This window comes from Thunnus thynnus, chromosome 13 (assembly GCF_963924715.1).
Source record: "Thunnus thynnus chromosome 13, fThuThy2.1, whole genome shotgun sequence".
Lineage (NCBI taxonomy): Eukaryota > Metazoa > Chordata > Actinopteri > Scombriformes > Scombridae > Thunnus > Thunnus thynnus.
The window spans coordinates 9,976,807-9,998,253 of record NC_089529.1 but is presented as its reverse complement, the minus strand read 5'-3'; the positions used below and the strand labels follow the sequence as shown (position 1 = coordinate 9,998,253).

Genomic DNA, 21,447 nt, shown 5'->3' with positions numbered 1-21,447 from the left:
TATTTCTGAATATAACTATATTGTTTGTACTTTCAAAGTGTAACAGCTTACAAACTGCATTTGAAAATCAAACGGTATCTGTCGCTTTTCATTTGGACATAAGATCCCCTGATCACTGGGATTCTCTTCTGTATATGACAAAGTGTGACAGCAAACATAGACCCTTTCATAGTAAACACAACTATTCGTTTTACTTTAATACCTCAAGTCAGGACACATATTTCAACAGAAAGCATCACCGTCTGAGATATTTATGATCACTGTAGAAATTAGACCAAAGAAAATATGATTTTTCTCATAATAACTGTGATTGAATGTGAAGATATAGAGGAAACGGTGCAGGGCTGCTCATATGTGTCGGAGCTGGACCGCAACATGCTGTCTGCGGTCTGTGGACTGATTGGCTGAGAGTATCCACTGGCGCGAACACCCTGGCTAGCGCATTCGCATGTGCAGGCTGTGCTTGGGTCCGTCCACCCGCTCCAACTTCTCAAAGTGTTTCCTAGCATTACGGATATTGATGAGAGTGGCTGCAGATGCTGGAAATTGGAGACACGGATTATTATGATGTTGATTCAGTCTCTTGACTTAACATTCACTGCAGAGAAATGTTATCTTCACTACTTACGGATGGAGGGGTCCGACATGATGACCATAACATATGTGTTGGAGGTGAAGACGTCAATGAAGGCCGCGAAGTTGGAGTTCCTCACTTCCATGCTCTGGAAGGAGGCTGCAAGTTTACTGTAATAAAAAATATATAAATTTATCAATAGAAAATGTCATAAAAAAGCAGCAGGTGATGTGCGAGGTGAAGGTGATGTTTTTGTAAAGTGAACTCACCTACAGCTGAGTTTGAACTGTTTGATAATGTTACTGATCTTCTCAAATCGGTGAGCATCGCGCTGCTCTTTGCACTGATAGTGGGAGATCACCTGCATTTACAACACACAATAAAAAAAAACAAAAAAACAAAAATGTGCATTTTTAGATTCAGATTTTCTACCCAGACACTGTTTTGCCAGAGGTGGTGGCTGCTCTCACCAGGAAAGTGGCTCTCTCAAACAGAAGAACTTCATCTGCCTCTATGATCTGCGCAAAATTTCTCAGGTTTGTCTCCAGCTGCTGGACGTTTGGGATGAGCTGGTACACTATGCTAGACCAGGCCTGCAAAGACATGAAACAATGTTACAAACAGCGTCAACGTTATGACCTGACATCTTAACATACAACCAGTCAAATATCACAACCTTATACAGGGTTTCGTCCCAGATTGATGTCCGGAAGCACGTGCAAGCCAAAGGTCTGGACAGTCTCTTCAGGTCTTCTTCACGCTCCTTAAAGATCTGTAAAGGCCAGAACAGTCACACAGACAGTAGTGAAGCAATTTGATTTCAATTTGGGTCTTCCTCAGTTCAACATCACTATCAAGTGAATACATAAATAAATCACATGAATAGAGAAATATGGAGGTAATAGATATACAAATTGGAACATAATTATTGTCACTGGTAGCTAAATTGATTTTATTTATTTTATCTTTTACTGTCACCTCGTGGATCATCGTTGTCCAATAGGTTTATTTCAAAAGAGACAACATAAATATTAAAAAAAGAACTAAAACTGTTAAGGTTTTCCAGTGAAATTATCCATGAAGGCTAACTTTCATATATTTAAATGCATGTAAAAATCCAATAGAAGTCACATTGTTCATGTATCCATTCCTCAGTATTTATCTTTACTATGCAAAACAGTGCGTGTGAAGTTTTAGGCAGAATTGAGCGATATGTTACTGATACTGACGTTAGGAATCACAACATGATTCAAGTGTGCTCATGTGAGTGCATTTGTTAATATACATATTACCTAATGCACATGTGTAGATGTAAGCAGCTTAATGGTGATGAAAACAACAAAATACTGTACGATCTTATAAAGATTGTTAAGGTAAATTTATAGAAACACACTGATTTTAGTGTCATGATTGGCTCGTTTAAAGAGTTATTGTGTCATTTGTTTCTACTAAAGGGTTAATCTAGTGAGCCTTCAATTAAATATTATAATATAAAACTTTATAACAATATTATTCTCTGTCTTAATCAGTTTTAGGTAAAGTGACGTCAGCAGCAAGGTTTCTGGTAAGACTGTGAACATAACTGTCTGCATGTTTACATGTCTGTGTGTATATTTCTGTGTGAAAGAGCACAAATGTGCATGAGAGAGTGAAGGAGCACTACTGGCAATGAAAGAAAACAGCTGTTAAATTTACCAAATCTCTCTGGTCTTCCTGCACCAGATCCATTTTGTGCACAAGGCAGAACACTTTAGCATCAGGGGAGTTCTGCAGGATGGCCTCCAGACACGACTGGTAGTAGTGCATGTCTTTCTCCAGCTCACGGCTCTCGACGTCGAACACATAAATAAGCACCTCTACATTTCTGAAAATGTTGTCCCTCTGGCTGGTGAAGTAGTTCTCCATGAATGTGTCCTGTCTGGTGGGTAAAGGGAGCACGGAGCAACGTTTCACAGAGGTTTTCAGATTAGGTGAAAGACTCTGAATTATCAAATAATGAACAAATGTACTTTACCCTCCACAGTCCCACAGGTTTAGAACCAGATTGCCAAGAAACCGTACGTGGGAGTGTTCCACGTCAACTACATTTAAGAAAGGATGAGAGGATTTTTTAAAGATTAAAAAAGCAGCCTCAAAGAAATGTATTTTCATGTAGAATCTTTCTTTAAAGTGCTCTTACTTGTAGCTCCAAGGCGGCGTGTGTCTCGAGCTATGTAATTGGCAAAGATGATTGATCTCATACTGGTCTTTCCAGACCCACTTTTTCCCATCAGTAACACCTGAAAGCACAAATCCATCAGATCAGATCATCACTGAAGTTAAGAGTATTGTTTATACTCCCCTCTACTCCACTTAAACTCTTGATCTACAGTAACAGTCAAAAGTTTAGACACACCTTCCCATTCACTTGAATGAGAAAGTGTGTCCAAACTTTTGACTGGTGTTGTATAACAATGACTCTTATTTCATTAACTGATTTTATGTAAATCCTTGCAAAGCCCACCATGTGTAATTAGTCTGTGACTGTTGAATGTAATGAAACTCCTCCTCAGGTTGTTAAAATTGCCAAAATCATTCAGAGAATGATACTGATGAGGGTTTGTTTGTGCTGGAGGTGAAAAACAGAAGTGGGAACTTTCTTTGTATTGGTTCAGAAATCCCATTGATTCCTGGTTTATGTTTTTTAAGGGGACAGGTCTAAGACACCAAATACTGCATATCAGAATGTGCAATTCCCATTATTATTGTTGTGGGTATGACTACAGGCATTGGAAATAATCCAAAATCTCCAAATTTCAAAGACTGGTGGATTGATGAAATGGAAATACTCAAATAAAGTACAAGCATGTCAGAATTGTACTTAAAGGACGGGTTAAAATTTTTTCAAGTTTGTTTTAAAACAACAGTCAGGTGCCAATATGAAAACTAAAATAGGTTTTTCTTATTGTAATCATTCTCCTGTTCATACTGACCATAAGAAGATCCTTTCATAGTGTACTTACAGTGTAAGTGATGGAGGCCAAAATGCACAAGCCTCCTTCTGTGCAAAAATGTATTTAAAATTTTATCTGAAGCTAAAATGAAGCTTCAGCCGTCCAAGTGAGTCAAATCAAGTAGATATCTTTGAACAATAGACTTTTTAGTGCCAAAGTTCCTCTTTTGGTTTCTATACTTCCACCACAGCTCAACGGGGAAACACTGTTCGCGAAAACACAAAGAGGGAATTTAACGCTAAAAAGACTGTAAATGTGGCAGATATCCACTTGATATGACAAACTCAGACTGCTGAAGCCTCATATGAGCTTTAAATACACTTTTAAATTCATTTTTGCAAAAAAAAAGAAAAAAATGACAAACTGTGGATTTTGGCCCCCATCACTTACATAGAAAGTGCATTTGAAGGGGATTTTTTAACAGCCAGTATGAACAGGAGGAATGATTACAGCAAGGAAAACCTTTGTGTTCACATGGACACCTGACTGTTGTTTAAAGACTGACTTGAAAAATTGTGAACCCGTCCTTCAGGGTTAGGGAAGCATCCAAAGCTCCATTTTAAATGACTGGGTAGATGCTTGAAGTAAAGTACAAGCACCTCAAAATTGCATTTAAGAACAGCACTTGAGTAAATGTACTTCACCACTACAAAGAGTCCATGAGGAGTTTCACCTTTTTCTTCATTGCTGTGCTTGACATCCCCCCTCAGCAGAAACGATGTGGAGTATTTCTCTGAGCTGCAGGTCAGATGACTTCAGTGTGTGTTGCAGCAGCTCTCCTCTTCTTCTCCTTCAGCTGCTGAACAAAAACACAAATATTTTCACCTAGCTGTCAATTCAGCTTTAGCTCCACTGACAGAAATCAGATATAACTACAAAAGACAAGTTTGAGCGCTTAAACGACGAACAAATCATATATGCATAACCATCCATGTGCTTATTAAACACAGAAGAACATATACACAGCGAACTAACTTTATTTAAACTCTTTTCTGTTCCGGATAAACACCTAAGCTAATGCTAAGTGAGTTAGCACGACACACCGTCCGGATAAACGTCAGGTAGCTTAGCCGAGCTAAACGGCTCACGCAGCGTTAGCGTGTTGTCTTACTTACCCCGACAGGGTAGAACGGTTACTTATATTCAAGCACTTTAAGGCTATATTTTTATTTGCTTTTAGGTAAACAGTTGTATACATTACTTGGTAGAAACAGGCAGTGAAGTCAGAATCAGCTGCTTCCTGTTTACGCCAAAGTCACATGATGAGTTGTCATGCTTTTTTGCCCTGAGTTTTGTCTGACGGAAGGCTCACGGGTTGTCTTTACCTTTAAAGGATATATCTTATTACATCATGCGTGTATGAATTTTATTTATTTTTATTTCTTTAAACTTTATTTAATCAGGTAGTCTCATTGAGATTGAGATCTCTTTTCCAAATGAGACCTGAGAACAAGAAACAGTCATAAGACAAGAACACAATCAGCAAACAGAAACAACACAACTTCACAATCACTAAGGAATTAATAAAAACAGCTACAAGAATCGTAAAAAAAAAAAAAAAATCAGATAATAAAGCTTTAAAATCTCCAAGTTTGGGGGCAGTTTGCAGTTTATTCCATTTAAAGGTGCATAGTACCTGAAGCCAGTTCAGCCAACATTAGTGCGTACCTGAGGGATATCTAAGGTTAAGTAGTTACTGGATCCTGTACTGTGGTTACTGGATTTACGTGAGAGAGGAGATGTGAGGTGGTTTAGAAGCTTCAACAGTGGAGCTTTATAGCTGAATAACATGAGATGTTTTTTTCTTCTTGACTGTAAGGAAGTCCATCCAGCCGTGTGATAGAGAGAGCAATGATAAGTATGGAATTTGTCATTTATGACAAATCGTAATTCACTATGATACACAGGGTTTAACTGCTGAAGTGTTAGACAAGGACAGACATGAGGGTTGACTGCACAATAGTTTTACAGTGAGAAGAAGACAGACAACCTTTAATTCTAAACAAAAAGCCTAGTTTGAATAAATGCAGATACTAATACAATCTAAACACATATCAGTGTTAGTCTTGGAAATATTAAGAGTGGCACTAATGACAGTAATGATTTTAATATCTTTATTTCCCCACTGAAAAATATGTTGAGTTGTAGTTTAGCAGAATGACCACTAGATGGCAATAAACATGCTGTCTCTGTTCATGTCTTATGGTTAAACTGAGGTTACTTTGTTCTTTTGTGAAAGTTTTCTCCCAGTGTTAGTTGAGTTCCATCAGATCAGAATAATAAGGAGCAGATTGTGCTGTTTGACCAGTAGTTAGTTGCTGTATATAATAGTTACCTTGCTACTCCTTTTTTCTTTTTTTAAAAAACTTATTTTAACTTTATTTATTGCAAAAATTGTTTCTGTTTTGAACCTGAGTGAACCACACAAGAATTCCAACATGCATGTACCCAGTGCCTGTGCAAGCAATAAAATGTCTTGAATCTATTGTAAAAGGAAAGGAGAAGGTGGGAAATGAGAAATAAATGAGCGGCAGTGGGCCAATATTGCAAAATTATTCACCTATGGTATTTATCCTGTTGACTAGGACTGTCTTTAACTACAGAAAATCTTCATTAACAATTATCATCATCATATTCACACAAAGGCACTCGACACCGTGGACATGGTTCTCTAAATAACCACATATGAAAGCAACCTTCCCAGTAGAAGCCACAGGAAACGTCATTGACGTCTCTCTTGAACAGAAGCAAGACATAATTTTCTTACACAGAATTTTCTGAGCCCACTGTGATGGATTAGCTCTGATATCATCTGCATGCAGTGGAGCAGATAATTCAAAAATTGATTTAAACCAAGTCCTTCCCCAAGAAGGGAATCATGATTGCCAGGAGGGACACGGTGACAACAGACAGAGGACAGAGAGAGAGAGAGAGCAGCTTATTTGGACCACTTGTCTTGGACCACTTAGTAGTTGCAGGATAAATGAGAGAAATCACTGTTAATGACATGATCAGAAATAATCATTTGGAAATCTTACACTAAACCAAGGAGATGCATTTTACACACACCAGAAATACATAGTGTCACTTTTTATGTGGTTTTATTCTTTTTAAATTATTGTCCTCTATTGTTAATTTGCACAACATTTCTGACAAATGTTTTTTTATTCAATGTTTAAACTGTTGTAGGTATTTTATATTAATTATTATGTGTTTTGATTATCTGGAGACAGTAGTTACATGTCATTCATATTCCTTTTTTCACCTTGTGTAGACACACCAACAGATCATAAGTGATAACTCTACTTGTTTTTTTGTTTTTTGAACATATATTGGTACCTACATAATGTTAAAATGACACCCTTCATCTGTTGTTCATTCCCTGACAGCTGAAAGTTGCAAGACTTCAACAGAAAAACACACTGCAATTACCAAAATGTCACAGAGCCAAAGATAGCTGTTATCTTTGTAGTTGATTTTTGAAATGGACTTTTTACTGCAGCTGGAATAGAGCGTTATATGGAATTTTTTAAAGAAATTAAACAATTTATTGAAAAGGCAACAAGATACAAGTATTATAAAATTTTATTGTTTACTTACTGTATGTAATATCCAAACTGTAACCCCTTCCCAAATGATCAGTGAATATACTAAAGATGACCAGCCAAACACACAGGCTTACCATCCGGCATCTTCTTAAAATATCCGTCAGAAGTAATTTACAGCAAACCAACACAAGAAGTCAATTCACCAGTAAGGGGTAAGGTCTTTCACATTCTGCTACCAAGAAGAGAAAATGAATATATGTTTGCTGCAATCATGCACATAGAAACAAAAACTTTAACTCTACCATCCCAGACTCTTTTTGACCAAAACTTATTCACAAGTATATAAGAATGGCCTATAAATACATTTTAATAACTGCCATGCTCCATTTTTTAAATGTATGGAGTTCTTAACTATACATATATAACAAAAAAGTTAAATCTTTTTCATTGGTAAATATGTATATTTAAGAAGTACATCAATTTTCCGTAACCAGCATTTCTGTTAGTTTATAGAAAGGTGTCCAAAGAATAATTCTGATCGCTGTGAAGTTTTTATAAACACAGAACCATCAGTGGCCATAATCTAGGAGAAAAATGAAAATGATACAGTATCTCCTCGACACAAACACATGAGATGTAAAGAGGAGAAAAGACATTATGCAAATAAAAGGTGTTTTGGAGTAATATTCAGGTAGTGTACGGGCGTGTCAGCGCTCTGCATTACGATGCCAGTCCACTGCAGTTGTCCTTCACATTTGATCTCTGAGTTTGGCGAGCCTTTGAGACAGTTCGTCCTTTGGACAAGAGAGAGCAAAGCCAGGCGTCAGTGATGAAGATGAAAATGAGAGAAGAATCCATTCCACTAAGCTTTCAGCAAACACACTTGTATACTTGTATACCTGTTCTGCCGAGGCCACGCTGGTACCCACTGATCCCGTCTGTCCCTGAGGGAGCTCCATGTTCAGGTCCAACCTAAACATAACGCGCACGTTCAAAAAGTACACTTTCAGATTTAAATGAAATGTCTTTGCTTATATAATACTGTGTAACACTGTCAAAAACATTCCTCAACTTAATTTCTATTATTTGCAATAACAGCCACTATTTAAGCTTTAATCTGTGCCTGTTTTATCATTTCACAAGACTGTTGGGACAAAAGAATAAAACATTACCCTGCTTCGTCAGCCATTTCATGCAGCAATGACTCCACTTGATTCTGAAACACACATCAGATTTACAATGAACGTGTTTGTCTTTATAGGACACTGTCAGACAACAACAACAATCAGAGCAGTGAAACGTACCTGTGGTGTTGTGAGTGTTGTTGTGCTGCTCATGGTGTCCTCCATTTGGGCAGTCTGGACATCCAGAGTTTCAAACTGGTGTTCAAATTTGTCCATGAGAGATGAAATCTGGAAGAAGGGATTGGGAAATAGTTTTATTACTAAGGAATTTCTTGCCAACTGTTAGTACAATTACATTGTTTCTGCTGAAAGAGAAATAAATGTATAGTAATAGAAATATTATGAGCATATCACAGGTAGAAGGAACTCTACCTTTTCCAGATTCATGGACTTCAGAGTGGCATCCATGCCTTTCACCACTCCAGCCATAGATTTTGTGACCTGTGAAATAGCACACGGTTACTAAAATGGAAGTTAGAATGTTTTGTTCTGAACATAAAATGACAACAAACAAGCTTTCTTAAGTCTGAAAAGCCAATCTTCAGCCTGTAAGTGATTTTGTAGGCCTACAGCGGTATGTAGTGACCCAGTATTCAAAGTACCTGGTTCATCGTAACTGCAGTTTGGACCCTCGCTGCCACTGCATCTACCCGAGCGCTCATCCTCAGGAAGTTCACTGACTGGTTCTTCTGTCTGATGGCGTTCTCTGCGTGGATCCTCGCCACTTCCATATTCCCCTTCTGGATGGCCTGGAGACGACACAAATACACAAAGGTTCAATAAAATCTTCCACAGCCAGAAACACCAAGTCAGCCATTGTTCAGTAAAATGAATGACAACTTACTTTCTTGACTTTGGCCTTCTCTAATTTCTCCTCTTTGTCACATTTCTTGGAATTTCTTTGGAGTTCTTTGGCAGCAAACTTTAAATTGAAAAGATGTTCTGTGGTGTGAGGTTAAGGACAAAAAAAGTCCAAACAAAAACAACAGGCAATGCAGGCACTTTGGCCTTTTGATCACTGTAGATAACCCTAAAAAGACTAGATTGTGATAGACACAGGCCCTCAAGGTTTGGTAATAATACAGGTGTCAGCACCAATGCTGACTAAATTAAGAGGATGAGGTATCGGACATGATGTGATCAATCCAAATTAGATACAATCTGTTTGTCAGTGTCACTATAAAGTTCAGTGTTTCTGCTATCACGTTGGGCCACTGACTAGTGAGACAGCTTTTTTTTTTTTCAATCTGAAGAACGAAGAACAATTCACTCAATTCACTTTCTTACCTTAACAGGTTTAAAATATTTGGCATTGCTCTGCTATTTAAATTAATTTGACTGTCATTTGACTGTCACTAGCTATGCAGTGACAAATACAGGTTATGTAACTGATATTTTACTATAGTTTTGCTATGTTAGTAAACCATTCCTGTGACAACTTCATGGTGATGTAACAAGATTACCTTCTGATACAGGTTAAAGTTAAAGATGTCGCCCTATGCCACTACACACAGTTGTTTACTCTGTCGTTTCGAGTATTAACTAACACCCTGACTACAAGCTTTTGAATATTTCTAGCCATTAGCAGTGAAGCTTTCAAGGCCTTCAGTCCAGTTCAGCCTCGAAACGACGCCTGGAATTAACTAAAAAATGTTCGGGTTGATCAATAACGTAGCATTTGTGTCTTTGGTCTGAATCTGACCCACTTAGCGATGTCTCTGATGTCTGTAACACATAAATCTCATCAGTCTCGTCCTATAACTATCTGGTTACGCTCGGTCTCAGCCGTTGTTGACACAATCTTACGTCCCTCTCTCACCACTTTTTTCAAAAGGATACTCTCCATGGCTGGCATTTTGAAGCGGCTCTTCGCGAACTCAAGATTACACGGGTAGATCGCGAAAAAAGTCGTTAAATCAAGCTGAACTTGTCAGTAAAAACTTCAACTCTTCGGTGTTTCGGTCCGTCGTCTCTTTCTTCCGCACTTCCTGGTGTCTTACCAAAATATGAACGACGTCAGTGTCACGTGGTGACGGTATTCCATTCGACGTCACGAGGAAGCCTTTCCTCCATCCCGCAAAACGTGAATGAAAAGAGAAAAAAAACTAACCGTGAACATTAAAACACGACAATTTTACTGTTTTGACTCTATTCTCTGCTTTTGTTACACTCTGTGGAGTGTGTGCAGGCAGATAAAAGTGAACGCGGTGTTTAACCGGAGGAGTAGTGGGCGGTGAGAGCGGCTGATGGATGATTAGATTTACGGTGTGGAGCACGGCGGGGAGAGAGGATGACTCACTCCCGTCTGATGTGATGTTTCACCGCGCAACAGTGCGGTGGCACGCCGGTACCTCAGTCTGACACATCGGTGTTTGCTCCGTCAATAAAAGTCAAACTTAAGCAAACTGTTAAGATGCGTTTGAATGACCCTAAAACACGATGTTTGTTTCCAACTTGAGTGCTCGTCACTTGGCAGTTAGAAGAGAGACCGAGCGTCGTGATTTAACGTATATTTCGTGACGCCTGATTGCCATGGCAACAGTGCTCCTGCGCTGAGAGGAAACTGTCCGTGTTAACTTCAGCATCAACCTATTCAAGGGGTCGGATAAACCTGTTGGATATTTCTCTGTGTGTTTTTCTTTTTTGTGTGCTGCTACTCTGGCTTTACTCCATTTTAATTTGGCCACAAACAAGGTGAGTTTTTTTTAATTGTGCGGTTGTTGTATTATCACGTCGTCAACGTTACTGTTTCAGCCTTTTCATTTAACCTAGACTGACTGTCAACTTGTGAGCTGCATTCATTGCAACGAGTACACAATCTGTACCATAAAATAAAGATGACTCAATTTGAACTGATTGATGATTTAGCTAGTTAGTTGATACATTTTAAGTTCAGTGGCTTGACAACATAAAAAAAAACATTAAAGAACAAACAAAGTGTCCTGTGCAAAATGTTGTTGGCCATATGTTTAGCAAATGACCATCAATATGTATGTCTCCAGGTCACGACTGTCTATAGGCTGGATTATATAGGCTGCAATACGCTATATTCGCCAAATACATTCACCAGTCTTACTGGTTCAGTCATTTTTAAAAATTTCACAACCCTAAACGTTGCCTTATGTGGTGCATTTTGTGTCGTTTTTGCGCACAGGGAAATAAATCCAGGAGGAGCCAATGAGCGGTGCTTCATTCAGTAGCTGTATGACTCATATAGTCTTATCTATAAAGAAGCCAAGTGGCAGGAGAGCAGTCCTGCTGCAGGACCGAGCTGATGTAACCCCTGAGATTCACTAGAGGCTGCTGTGGGCCATGCTTCCCAGTGCTCCCAGTCACCGTCACCACATGTACACTGATGACCACTAACACTGACACAGGCTGTTCATACTGTGCACCCAGCAGATGCTGTTTACATGACCTGATCAGTCTGAAAACAATATCAGTAAAATCAAGAGGGTTGGCTACTCTTTTATTGACTTTTTTTAAATTGAGATGAAGCACATTTTGAAAATGATTTATATTAAAATTGATTAATTCTAGTTGTATTTAATTTAATTTATTAAATGCAACATGTTTTTTTTATAGCAGGTGCATCTTATCTAAACTATGTGTAAAAATGCACAAAAAATAGAATTGAATTCTATAAAAAAAGATAAATTGGACCAATATCAATGTTATTTTAAAGCTTATATTGGCTGATATTGATAATGCTGATCATCTCTAATTACACATTTGGCACATTCTTGGAATCAGTTTCTAATTAAGTATTGATATTTAACCACATTTTTGGTTAAGTGTATAATAAGGATGTTAACAGGAATCACCTCTGACCTCCTCCTCAAAATGTGTGATAAGGTTTTACTTGAAGCAACAAAGGTTTCATGACCTGAAAATTGGTGCATCAGATTTTATTGCAGCCTTTAGGAAACTACAATGATTCACGTAACGGGGACATTTAACTCAAACAGAAAAGAAACAGCAGTGTAACCAGAATAGATTTCCCTGTTTATATACTGTACATGTAATATACACTTAAATGTATTTTTGAGATATATTCCTTTAAATTATTTGCCTCAAAACTAAAAAAAAAACTAGTCAGAAATGCCTAAATTTAATCATTATCCTTTTTGGAAATGTATTCATATTTTCAGCAATATGTGCGGATGCTGACTGAAACATTAAAGCAAAAAAAAAGAAAAGGTTATATTTAAAAGTAGATAATAAAAAGAACTTAATAACAAGTCCATTATCTTTTATTGCATCCAGTATATGGGATGATGAGAGCATTTATCCTTCAAAACACCCTGAGGATCCTCCACGTTCCCTCTTCTATCTTTAACTGATCCCTGAAGTTGTCATAAAGCTATCTGAGAGTATGAAGCTCTTTTTAAAGGCTACTAAAAGTCTGACATTTGCCTCTTTGGTGAGTGAGTCAGCATACATTAATGATGACGTACCTTTTTCCCTCTTACAAATACAACGTTTTAACAGCAGGAATAAACAGCAGGAGTAAACACACCATCCATCAAGAGCGTGCTGTTTATTAGCCACATTATGGAGTCTTGTTTGCACATTGTTTGGCACGATAAGCTTAGATTCAGCACTTCTACTTCAGAGGAAGCGAGCTTATACATACAGGTACAATATTATAGAGCCACTGAATGGTTGACACAGGTGAGTCACCTGTAGCTGGCAGACAAGCATATGAGGACATGGAGGACTTTCAACATGGCGAATACTGAATGTTTACCTCGTGGTACCAACAAGTAAAATGGCATGAGAAACTGCTGGTGACAGTCATAATGTTACTGTATTGTTCCTTTCAAAACTCAAAATGCAATGTGGGAGGGGTTGTAAAGTGGAAGCATTCACTTACTCACAGCTCAAATAGTCACATCTTACATAATTATCCTTTGCTTTAGATTAGTTGACGCAAATATCTGTTATTTTTATATCAACCATACTGTCATTGATCTGTAGAATACTCTGCTATAATCTGTTAAAGAAATGTGGTATTTTTATTTGCACGCTGCAAATCAATCTGTTGTTGAATCTCCTTGTGCAAGTTCACTTAAGAGTTCAACATGGGAAAATTAAATTAGCTACAGTGCATCCTCAGTGGCTTATGTTGGAGCATTTATTATGCAATTACTGTAAAGTATGTAAACCATTCAGCTGACATCACCAAATGCTATGATGCTGTTGCCACCGAGTTAATCACTGAGACATCCTCAGACCTCAGAGCTGACATACAGTATGTTTCAGGCCATTATGCTGGATATTGAAGGGAATCAGAGCAGTTGCTGTGTTTCAAATGAAGCACATATTGCAATCTGAGAGAAACAAGGGTGAAAATATCTCCATTTATACGTATTTGTTTGGCTGCATTTGTGCATCTGACACTTTCAGGAGAAGAGGAAAACAAAAAGGCAAATGCCAAGTCTTCGAAGGCATAGACTTTTGAGTAAACAAATGAGTCAAAAATATACTCAGGCAGAGGGATGTAGACAAGGCGCTGGGATGATGCAGACAACGTGTAAAGAAAAAACACATTGCCATTTGAAAAGGGCATCCTGCACAGAAAACAAAAGGGCACAACTAATGGATTATGTTGCTCTAGAAAGATAAACAGTTTTTTTTTTAAGGTTGCATTATGTTTTCTAATCTGTTGTACTGCTTCAGTCTTTCATACAGGTGAGAATTATGGAGCTTCAAACTGAGAAGAGGTTCCACAACTTGACCCTCGAGCAGGTCCAGGCTCTGGACAAAGTCTTGACTGAGGTGATCCCCATCCACGGACGAGGGAATTTTCCTACATTGCAGGTGAGAGCGAAAGACATCATTCGTGTGGTGAAGGATCGGCTGGTGGAAAGAGACATCCAGGTTAGAGATATACGCCTTAATGGCGCCACTGCCAGCCATGTCCTGGTGAGGGATAACGGCCTGGGCTACAGAGACTTAGACATCATTTTTGGAGTGGAGCTGCCCAGGCAAGAGGACTTCCAGGTGATTAAGGAGGTGGTGCTGGGCAGCCTAAGAGACCTCCTCCCTTGTGGAGTTAACAGACGGAAGATCACCTGCCTGACAATGAAGGAAGCATATGTGCAAAAGATGGTCAAAGTTTTCAATGAGCATGACAGATGGAGCCTTATCTCACTGTCTAACAACAAAGCTAAAACCGTGGGGCTTAGATTTGTTAGTGCCCTTCGAAGACAGTTTGAGTTCAGTGTGGACTCCTTCCAGATCATATTAGATCGCATGCTGGAGTCCTACTGGGAGACTGAAAGGAGACAAGGAGGAAAGTTGGCATTGAATGCTCAGAATTTGTCAAAAAGACACAATGAGGATGAAAAAAAAGCTCGAGAGCAATCAAGCATCCCTCAGGTTGCTGCAGGGGATAGCGAAAAAGACTCAGCAAAGGCAGCCGGTGGAGAAAGTCCATCTCAGGATGAAGCAGTTACTGTGCTTGAGAAAGAGCTTCCACATACACAGGCTGAGCATGAAGATGGAAAGCATGACGCACAGCAGGAACCTGAGGGCATTAGCTCAAAGCTAACATCTCGGCAGGAGGAAGGGGAAGTGGATGGCATAGAGGATGTTCATTCAGAGGAGGACATTGTTTTTGAGCTATGTGGAGAAAATGGCGAAGAGAAAGGAGAGTTTCACAGCGATTATCCTTTAGTTTCATCCCCTAAAACGTTATTCACAGATGTCAGGAATCCGCTGATGATGCATGCATGTTTAAAGCTTCAGAGTAAAGAAGAGCTATCAGAGTCACAAATTTCCCAGACAGCATCCACAGAGCATACGGAAAATTCAGCCCCGCAGGAACGAGTCCATTGTGAAGAAATTACTCAGTTTAAAGTAGACGCTGCTGTCTGCAGAACTGAAAATACTGCAAACCTACAAGATCCACATCTTGAATTCTCCTTTCCTCCCCCAGCTAAGAAAACTTGCAGCACATCACAGGATATTGTACCAGACTATTGCCCCTCGCCAAAATTGCAAAGAAAAATGTCTCGGAAAATGCTCAGTAAGCCACAACAACTCCCTGAGAAATGGTCTTTACTGACTGATTTGTCAGATCTTACAACACAGCTGTTCCCACCGATAGAAATACCCAAACCACTTCAGCCAAAGCCTCCTTTACCGGACAGCGCTAAAGTTAATTGCTCAAATGTACCAGGCTCCATGCAGGAGACCTTTGAGGGCACAGACACCCTCACAGTTCCCACATACAGTCCAGCCAGCACACCTCAGGGTGGGACTGACTCAAATGAAACCATAGAACAAACTGTTAAGCCAAAACACTCGAAGAAGCCTCCCGATTCAGAGATTCCAAGCCACACATGTGCAGCAAACATCCCCACACAGCCTCAGGTTGATGAGCAGAGACATGAGCTGGCAGACACCGTCCCAAACAGCAGTGGGTTGAGCTCATGGGCCGGGGCGGCAGGGGAGTCCACCATCACTGTGGAAGCGGAGTGCATGTACGGAGACTTTGAACAGGCGATGGACCACCTCCGCCACCGCCTCATTGCCACCCACAACCCAGAGGAGATCCGAGGAGGGGGCCTGCTGAAGTACAGCGACCTGTTGGTGAGGAACTTCAGGCCAGCCAGCGAGACAGAGATCAAGTCCTTGGAGCGTTACATGTGCTCCCGCTTCTTCATTGACTTCCCTGACGTGAGCGAGCAACAGCGGAAGATTGAGGCGTACCTGCAGTGCCATTTCATCGGCAACGAGGAGGCGAGCAAGTACGACTACCTGATGACCCTGCGGCGCGTGATAGACGAGAGCACGGTGTGTTTGATGGGACATGAGAGGAGACAGACGCTCAATATGATCACAGTCCTGGCCCTGAGGGTGTTGGGCGAGCAGAACGCCATCCCCAACACAGCCAACGTCACCTGTTTCTATCAGCCGGCTCCTTACATGACAGAGCCGATTTACAGCAGCTACTTCATCACCCAGGCCCAGCCCCCGCTTGTCTACCACCCCTACCCTCTCCATGTCCACATGCAGACTGGCCTGGTGTAGCTACAGTGACATGCCCACAGGGAGGCATGAAGGCTGCTTTCAGCATGGTGCTCTGCAAGCAGAGGCACAAATGGAAGTTTTAACAACAACAGGCAACCACGGGCGCAGTGTTGTTTAATGCTTTGAAATCCCTCCTGATTATGACATGAAAGATCACGAAAGGTCAGAACTGAAAGGGGTCTGGATGCAAAGCATGTCACCCTTTCGAGATGAAGACTTTTGAAAAGGAAAGAATCGCTAAGAGCCCACTTTTCAGAAAGCTCAGAGAGAGGATTTCAATGAAACTGAGGGACTTTGTTTCTGGTTGTTTCAGCTCCGTTTTGGCGGGGCTCTGTACCGGTCACCCTCCCCTGTTGAGGAGAATGTGATAATGTAATGTGATGATTCTCTATGGCTAGAAGATAAACTCATCTAACATATAAAAACATAATCTATGAATCACCTTTTGGCAGCAAACATCTTGATTTGGTTAAAGTTTGAATAATGATAAATCCTTAATGTATCTGAGGGGTTAAAACCCCATATAGCTGTTTTGTGAATCATCATTCTCTGTGGATTAAATTTCAGCACGTAGTTGTATTCACTGTATAGAAATATGACACCATTTACTGAGGGCACACATTCTCAAATTAGCTGTGGTGATATTGTCAGTTCTGTATTTGTGAATGTAAACACCTGATTTCAAAGGTATAACTGAGATCCAAGGTTGAGTTTAATTAGGGACTGTATGCAAATTATTGAGGTGGTGAACTTTATAACTTTACTCACCTTGTAAAAAAGCAAAACTCTCCAGAGTTATTAATTTTTTCTTTAAACCTTCCTCTTGATTTAAAAAAAAAAACCCTGCAAGATCTTCCCCACAACAATTCAAAATAATATAACATTGTGTTAAATTGGTACAACATGCAAACCTGAATTATATCTTAATGGAACTTCTGATGTGTGTTTGAGAAAGTGCACCTTTATAAACCACCAAGTTAAAGTTGTGTTTTATGTAACTATTTATTAACTATTAACTATATTGAAAAGAAGGCTGAAGTAAAATATTATAGGCCATCCCCTACTCTCCCAAAAAAGTCAGGCTACCCTACCATTTTTTTGCTCATATGTGACTCAGATCTGTTTTTTCAGAGCAGCATAAATCACATCAAATCTGATCTGTTCGATTCTGATTTGGACCACTGTCATATGTGGTCCTAAATCAGATACAGGTCTGATTTTTTGCAATGCGACCTCAGTCTGAACAGTCATATTGGAATTTATATGACCTTTACATCACTCCAGCCAACACAACCTGACTACTACACGCTTTCTCGGTGAGATGGGTCGCCTGAACTGAGTGTCTTGCTGTGAGATTCTTGTGGAGAAGTGCTGACAGATGTAGTTAAAAGTAGCCCCTTGACTTCCTGAAATATTGGATGAAATCTCTTTCTGTGAAGCCATTCATCTCATCATTTCCACCACTCCTGTCTCCGACTCCACATCCACACACACCTCTGTACAGAAGTAGCAGCCATTGCTCCACAAAAAGGCAAAATTAAAAATTTGGCTCTCTTTCTCCTCATGCTCGTCCTCATCCGCTCACAAATTCACTGGCTTCCACTGCTCAGTAACTTATAAATGAAACTGTAAACGCTGACCTCAGCGGCCTCATACGACAGTGTGCTGCGTGTGTTATTGTTCTTTTGGGCATGCGGGTCATTTCAGGACCATGACCAGTTCACACTGGAATCTGATATTGGCCACATTTATAAAAATGATGTGAACAGTCAGACAAAAAAACCACATCTGAACAATAAATCCAATTTGAACACTAAGGCTTTCATTATGAACGAATCCTTTCAATTCCCTTCCCCTTTCTGATCCCTCATTCCCTAATAACTTTACAACAGTCCCTCAGACTATTGAACAAAACCCAGATTTGCTCTGTTAACGATCAGTGACAGGTGTTAAGGTCTTAGGAGGTGTTTAGTTGTGCTTTTGCATTGTAATAATTTTGACTTTTTGCTTGGAATTGTGCCCTTTCTCCCTGAATCCACCCTGCATTTTGTCAGTGTCAAACCAATTCTCTTATTCCTCATCAGCATTACAAGGATTTGCCTCCTAATGGCAATACAAAGAAAGTCTCGGCTGCCTTGTTTTTTGTTTGGGACAAAATATGTTCATAGAGTGAACAGCTGAAAATGCAGAAAGCATGATGAGTTCAATTTTGTAACAGATTTTCCCCTCAAAGTGGCCATTCCCATCCTCAACGTGCTGAACAGATTCCCTGTGTGTAATTACATGGTTACTGTTGTTTGTTGTAGTGGACATAGTGGATGTCAGTTCTGTCTGAGTTTTCCATTGTGTGCAAAAATGTTACTGCACATTTAAATTATTCAAGCAGTACGATGCAGCCAGCAGCTATTGCACTCTGTCCCTGTGTGTTTGTTCATTGCGTATGCATAGTGTGCTCGGTATTATAAAAAACAAAACAAATTTAAAAAAGGACAATGTAAGCACAGGTTAGCGTATGTGGGCTGCTCACACTAATTCTGAGACTGAAGCACAATGTAAATGCACATAGCTGTTGTTGAGTAATGAAGGTGTTTCCGACATGCTTGTGATTAAGTACTGAAGACATCTAAAATACTGCGTGCAGTAGTGCCATATGTAGCTTTACAGTGATCGTATCTATCTTGAGACTTTGGGTTTATTGTGTGTCATTAAGGAACTGTTTCACCAGTAAAGAAATCAAAGTATTCCTGTTTAATGATATCTAGTTGCTCAGTTTGTTGTGTTATTGTGATAATAAATATAACACAACAGCTTTTTGTCTGGAGTCTTCTCTTGGTGGTCACATTTTGACAAATGCTGACCAAGAACCACAGGGGTTATTAAAGGTCACACATTTTTCAGTCTGTCTTGAAATTCCCTGAACTCCCACTACTGACGACACGTTGTCACAGTTGTGTCTTCATTAAACTGCAGGGCTGATCATATGTATCATCTCTGCACGCGTTTTCAATTAAATTATGGAGCATAATCACATCTGCAGTGTTACTATGAGCAACTTCACGTTTTACTAGATCGTCTCTGGCATTGTCATTGTTATCAAATGTAAGTTTCTTGGTGCCATGACAACATTATTGGCATGCAAGGGACACAAATTTTTTTTTTACAGGCAACTTTGTAGTAAATACTTGGAAAAGTTGGAATTAATATTTGTGTCTTTATACACACGTATGACTTAAGATGATAACTGAGGCGTTAAATTTAAACTCACTTTCAAACACTCTCATACAAACTCATAAATGCATCACAAGTGGACATGATACAGCTTTTCTTCTCACTAAATAAAGACTGAAACTTACCTTTGATCCAAAGCTTCCTTTCTGATTATGTAAAATAAATAAAAAACTTAAATCCTTCCAATCAGGTCAGTTTGTAGCATTTGGATTTGTGGAGCTGCTGTTTTCAGCCAATCCAGTGTGGTTCAAAATGATTATTCTTATAAGTTAATTGCATTTCATCTCCAAATAACCAAGTGGGTAAGAGTTACAATTATAACCTGTTGATGGTCAAAGCATTATAGTTATAGTTGGAACTGCAAAAATATTTGCAGTTCTGCTCCATTCATTGCAAAGCCTGCATGCTTGGTCAGCCTGTACGCCCACCGTCCTGCTGCTACTCTTCAATACTGACATATGAATATCCTGCTCTTAAAGGACAGGTTCACAGTTTTTTAAGTTTGTCTTAAAACATCGGTCAGATGCCCAAATGAACACTGATACTGGTATTTTTCTTGCTGTAATCATTCATCATGTTCATACTGGTCATTAAAAGATCCCTTCCTAATGCGCTTACACTGTGATGGGGGACAAAATCCACAGCCCTTGTTTTGTGCAAAAATGTTTTTAAAAGTTTATCTGAAGCATATAGTTAGTCAAATAAAGTGGATATCCCGCACAGTCACAGTCTTTTAATTAAAAATTTCCGTCTTTGTGTTTCCTCGGAGAGTGTTTAACTTTTAGCTAGCTGCAGTGGAAGGATCGTAAAAAAAAAAAAAAAAAAGAGGGAATTTGGCACTAAAAGACAGTGACTTTGGAAGATATCCCCTGATTTGACTGATTTGGATGGCTAAGCTTCACATTAGCTTCAGATAAACTTTTAAATACTTTTTTGCACAAAACAAGGGCTGTGGGTTTTGTCCCACATCACTTACATAAGGGAAGAATTAGGAAAAGATCTTTAAATAGCCAACATGAACAAGAGGAATGATTACAGAGAGGAAAACCTGTTTCAATGTTCATATGAGACTGTTGTTTTAAGACAGACTTGGAAATTGTGAATCTATCTTTTAAGTACACTGAAGACACTTGGAAACTGATATTAAGCTTCAGCTTCACCTCTTTGCACAAAAAATGGTACATGAGACAGCTGTCTTATTTTGGATCATATGAAGGTTGATAAGTGTGTTTATAAAGATTATACACACTCTTCTAGTAACATGACTGAGGCGTTCCACTGCTGATAAACCAGATGTTTTACAAAGCACCACTTGTCTTTTGCTGCATTCATACATAGACAATATAATCCTAATCCTGAAACTATTTTTAATCCTGGAGAAATAAACTGTAGAGCACATGCAGTCTTTGCCTGAACCCTGAACCAGAACATGTGCACACTGTGATCCATATTGATATTATCAACACTGCAGAATCCAAACTAATTGGGGCTGATTTTCATTTTTCACTTGACACATATTTGCAATCAGGGTGTTTCTGGTGTCCATAACTGTTTAACAATTACAAAACACAGCTCCTTTAGACCTGTCACCTTTTCACCGAACCGCACACATGCAACAGACTTGGCTTTGCCCCCTTGGCGTCCTTCAAAGTGACCTTTACCACTTCCTTGATCACTACATTGATCCTCCAGCATCTCTGCAGTTTCTAGGTGTGGCAGAGCATGGTGCGTCACAGCTCAACCTTGTTTGTTCCTCGTCTGACTCACCCCAGCTTTCAGCACATTATGCAGTTAGGCAGTTGCAAATGTTAGAGTCGGGTTTACGACTGTCTATCACGGTTGCTAATATTCTGAAACTACTGAATCTTTGCCTTGGGTAC

General features: G+C 39.4%; 3 protein-coding genes across 3 annotated transcripts; 1 reads left to right on the top strand and 2 right to left on the bottom strand.

The window, feature by feature from the left end:
• On the bottom strand, positions 1-4,830 carry rraga (Ras-related GTP binding A). Its single transcript, XM_067607723.1, has 10 exons — positions 4,683-4,830; positions 4,241-4,363; positions 2,754-2,853; positions 2,589-2,655; positions 2,270-2,492; positions 1,251-1,346; positions 1,045-1,167; positions 844-935; positions 629-744; positions 1-539 (listed from the first exon to the last, which is right to left on the bottom strand). Exons 2-10 carry the CDS (start codon positions 4,265-4,267, stop codon positions 436-438), a joined length of 948 nt encoding a protein of 315 aa, XP_067463824.1. The 5' UTR covers positions 4,268-4,363; positions 4,683-4,830; the 3' UTR covers positions 1-435.
• Positions 4,831-7,134: 2,304 nt separating this feature from the next.
• On the bottom strand, positions 7,135-10,383 carry LOC137195392 (charged multivesicular body protein 1b). The gene is made up of 8 exons (XM_067607721.1): positions 10,139-10,383; positions 9,144-9,241; positions 8,902-9,048; positions 8,672-8,740; positions 8,420-8,527; positions 8,288-8,331; positions 8,015-8,087; positions 7,135-7,909 (listed from the first exon to the last, which is right to left on the bottom strand). Exons 1-8 carry the CDS (start codon positions 10,152-10,154, stop codon positions 7,865-7,867), a joined length of 600 nt encoding a protein of 199 aa, XP_067463822.1. The 5' UTR covers positions 10,155-10,383; the 3' UTR covers positions 7,135-7,864.
• Positions 10,384-10,442: 59 nt separating this feature from the next.
• On the top strand, positions 10,443-16,777 carry LOC137195391 (uncharacterized). Its single transcript, XM_067607719.1, has 2 exons — positions 10,443-10,993; positions 13,982-16,777. Exon 2 carries the CDS (start codon positions 14,003-14,005, stop codon positions 16,337-16,339), a length of 2,337 nt encoding a protein of 778 aa, XP_067463820.1. The 5' UTR covers positions 10,443-10,993; positions 13,982-14,002; the 3' UTR covers positions 16,340-16,777.
• Positions 16,778-21,447: the final 4,670 nt, after the last annotated feature.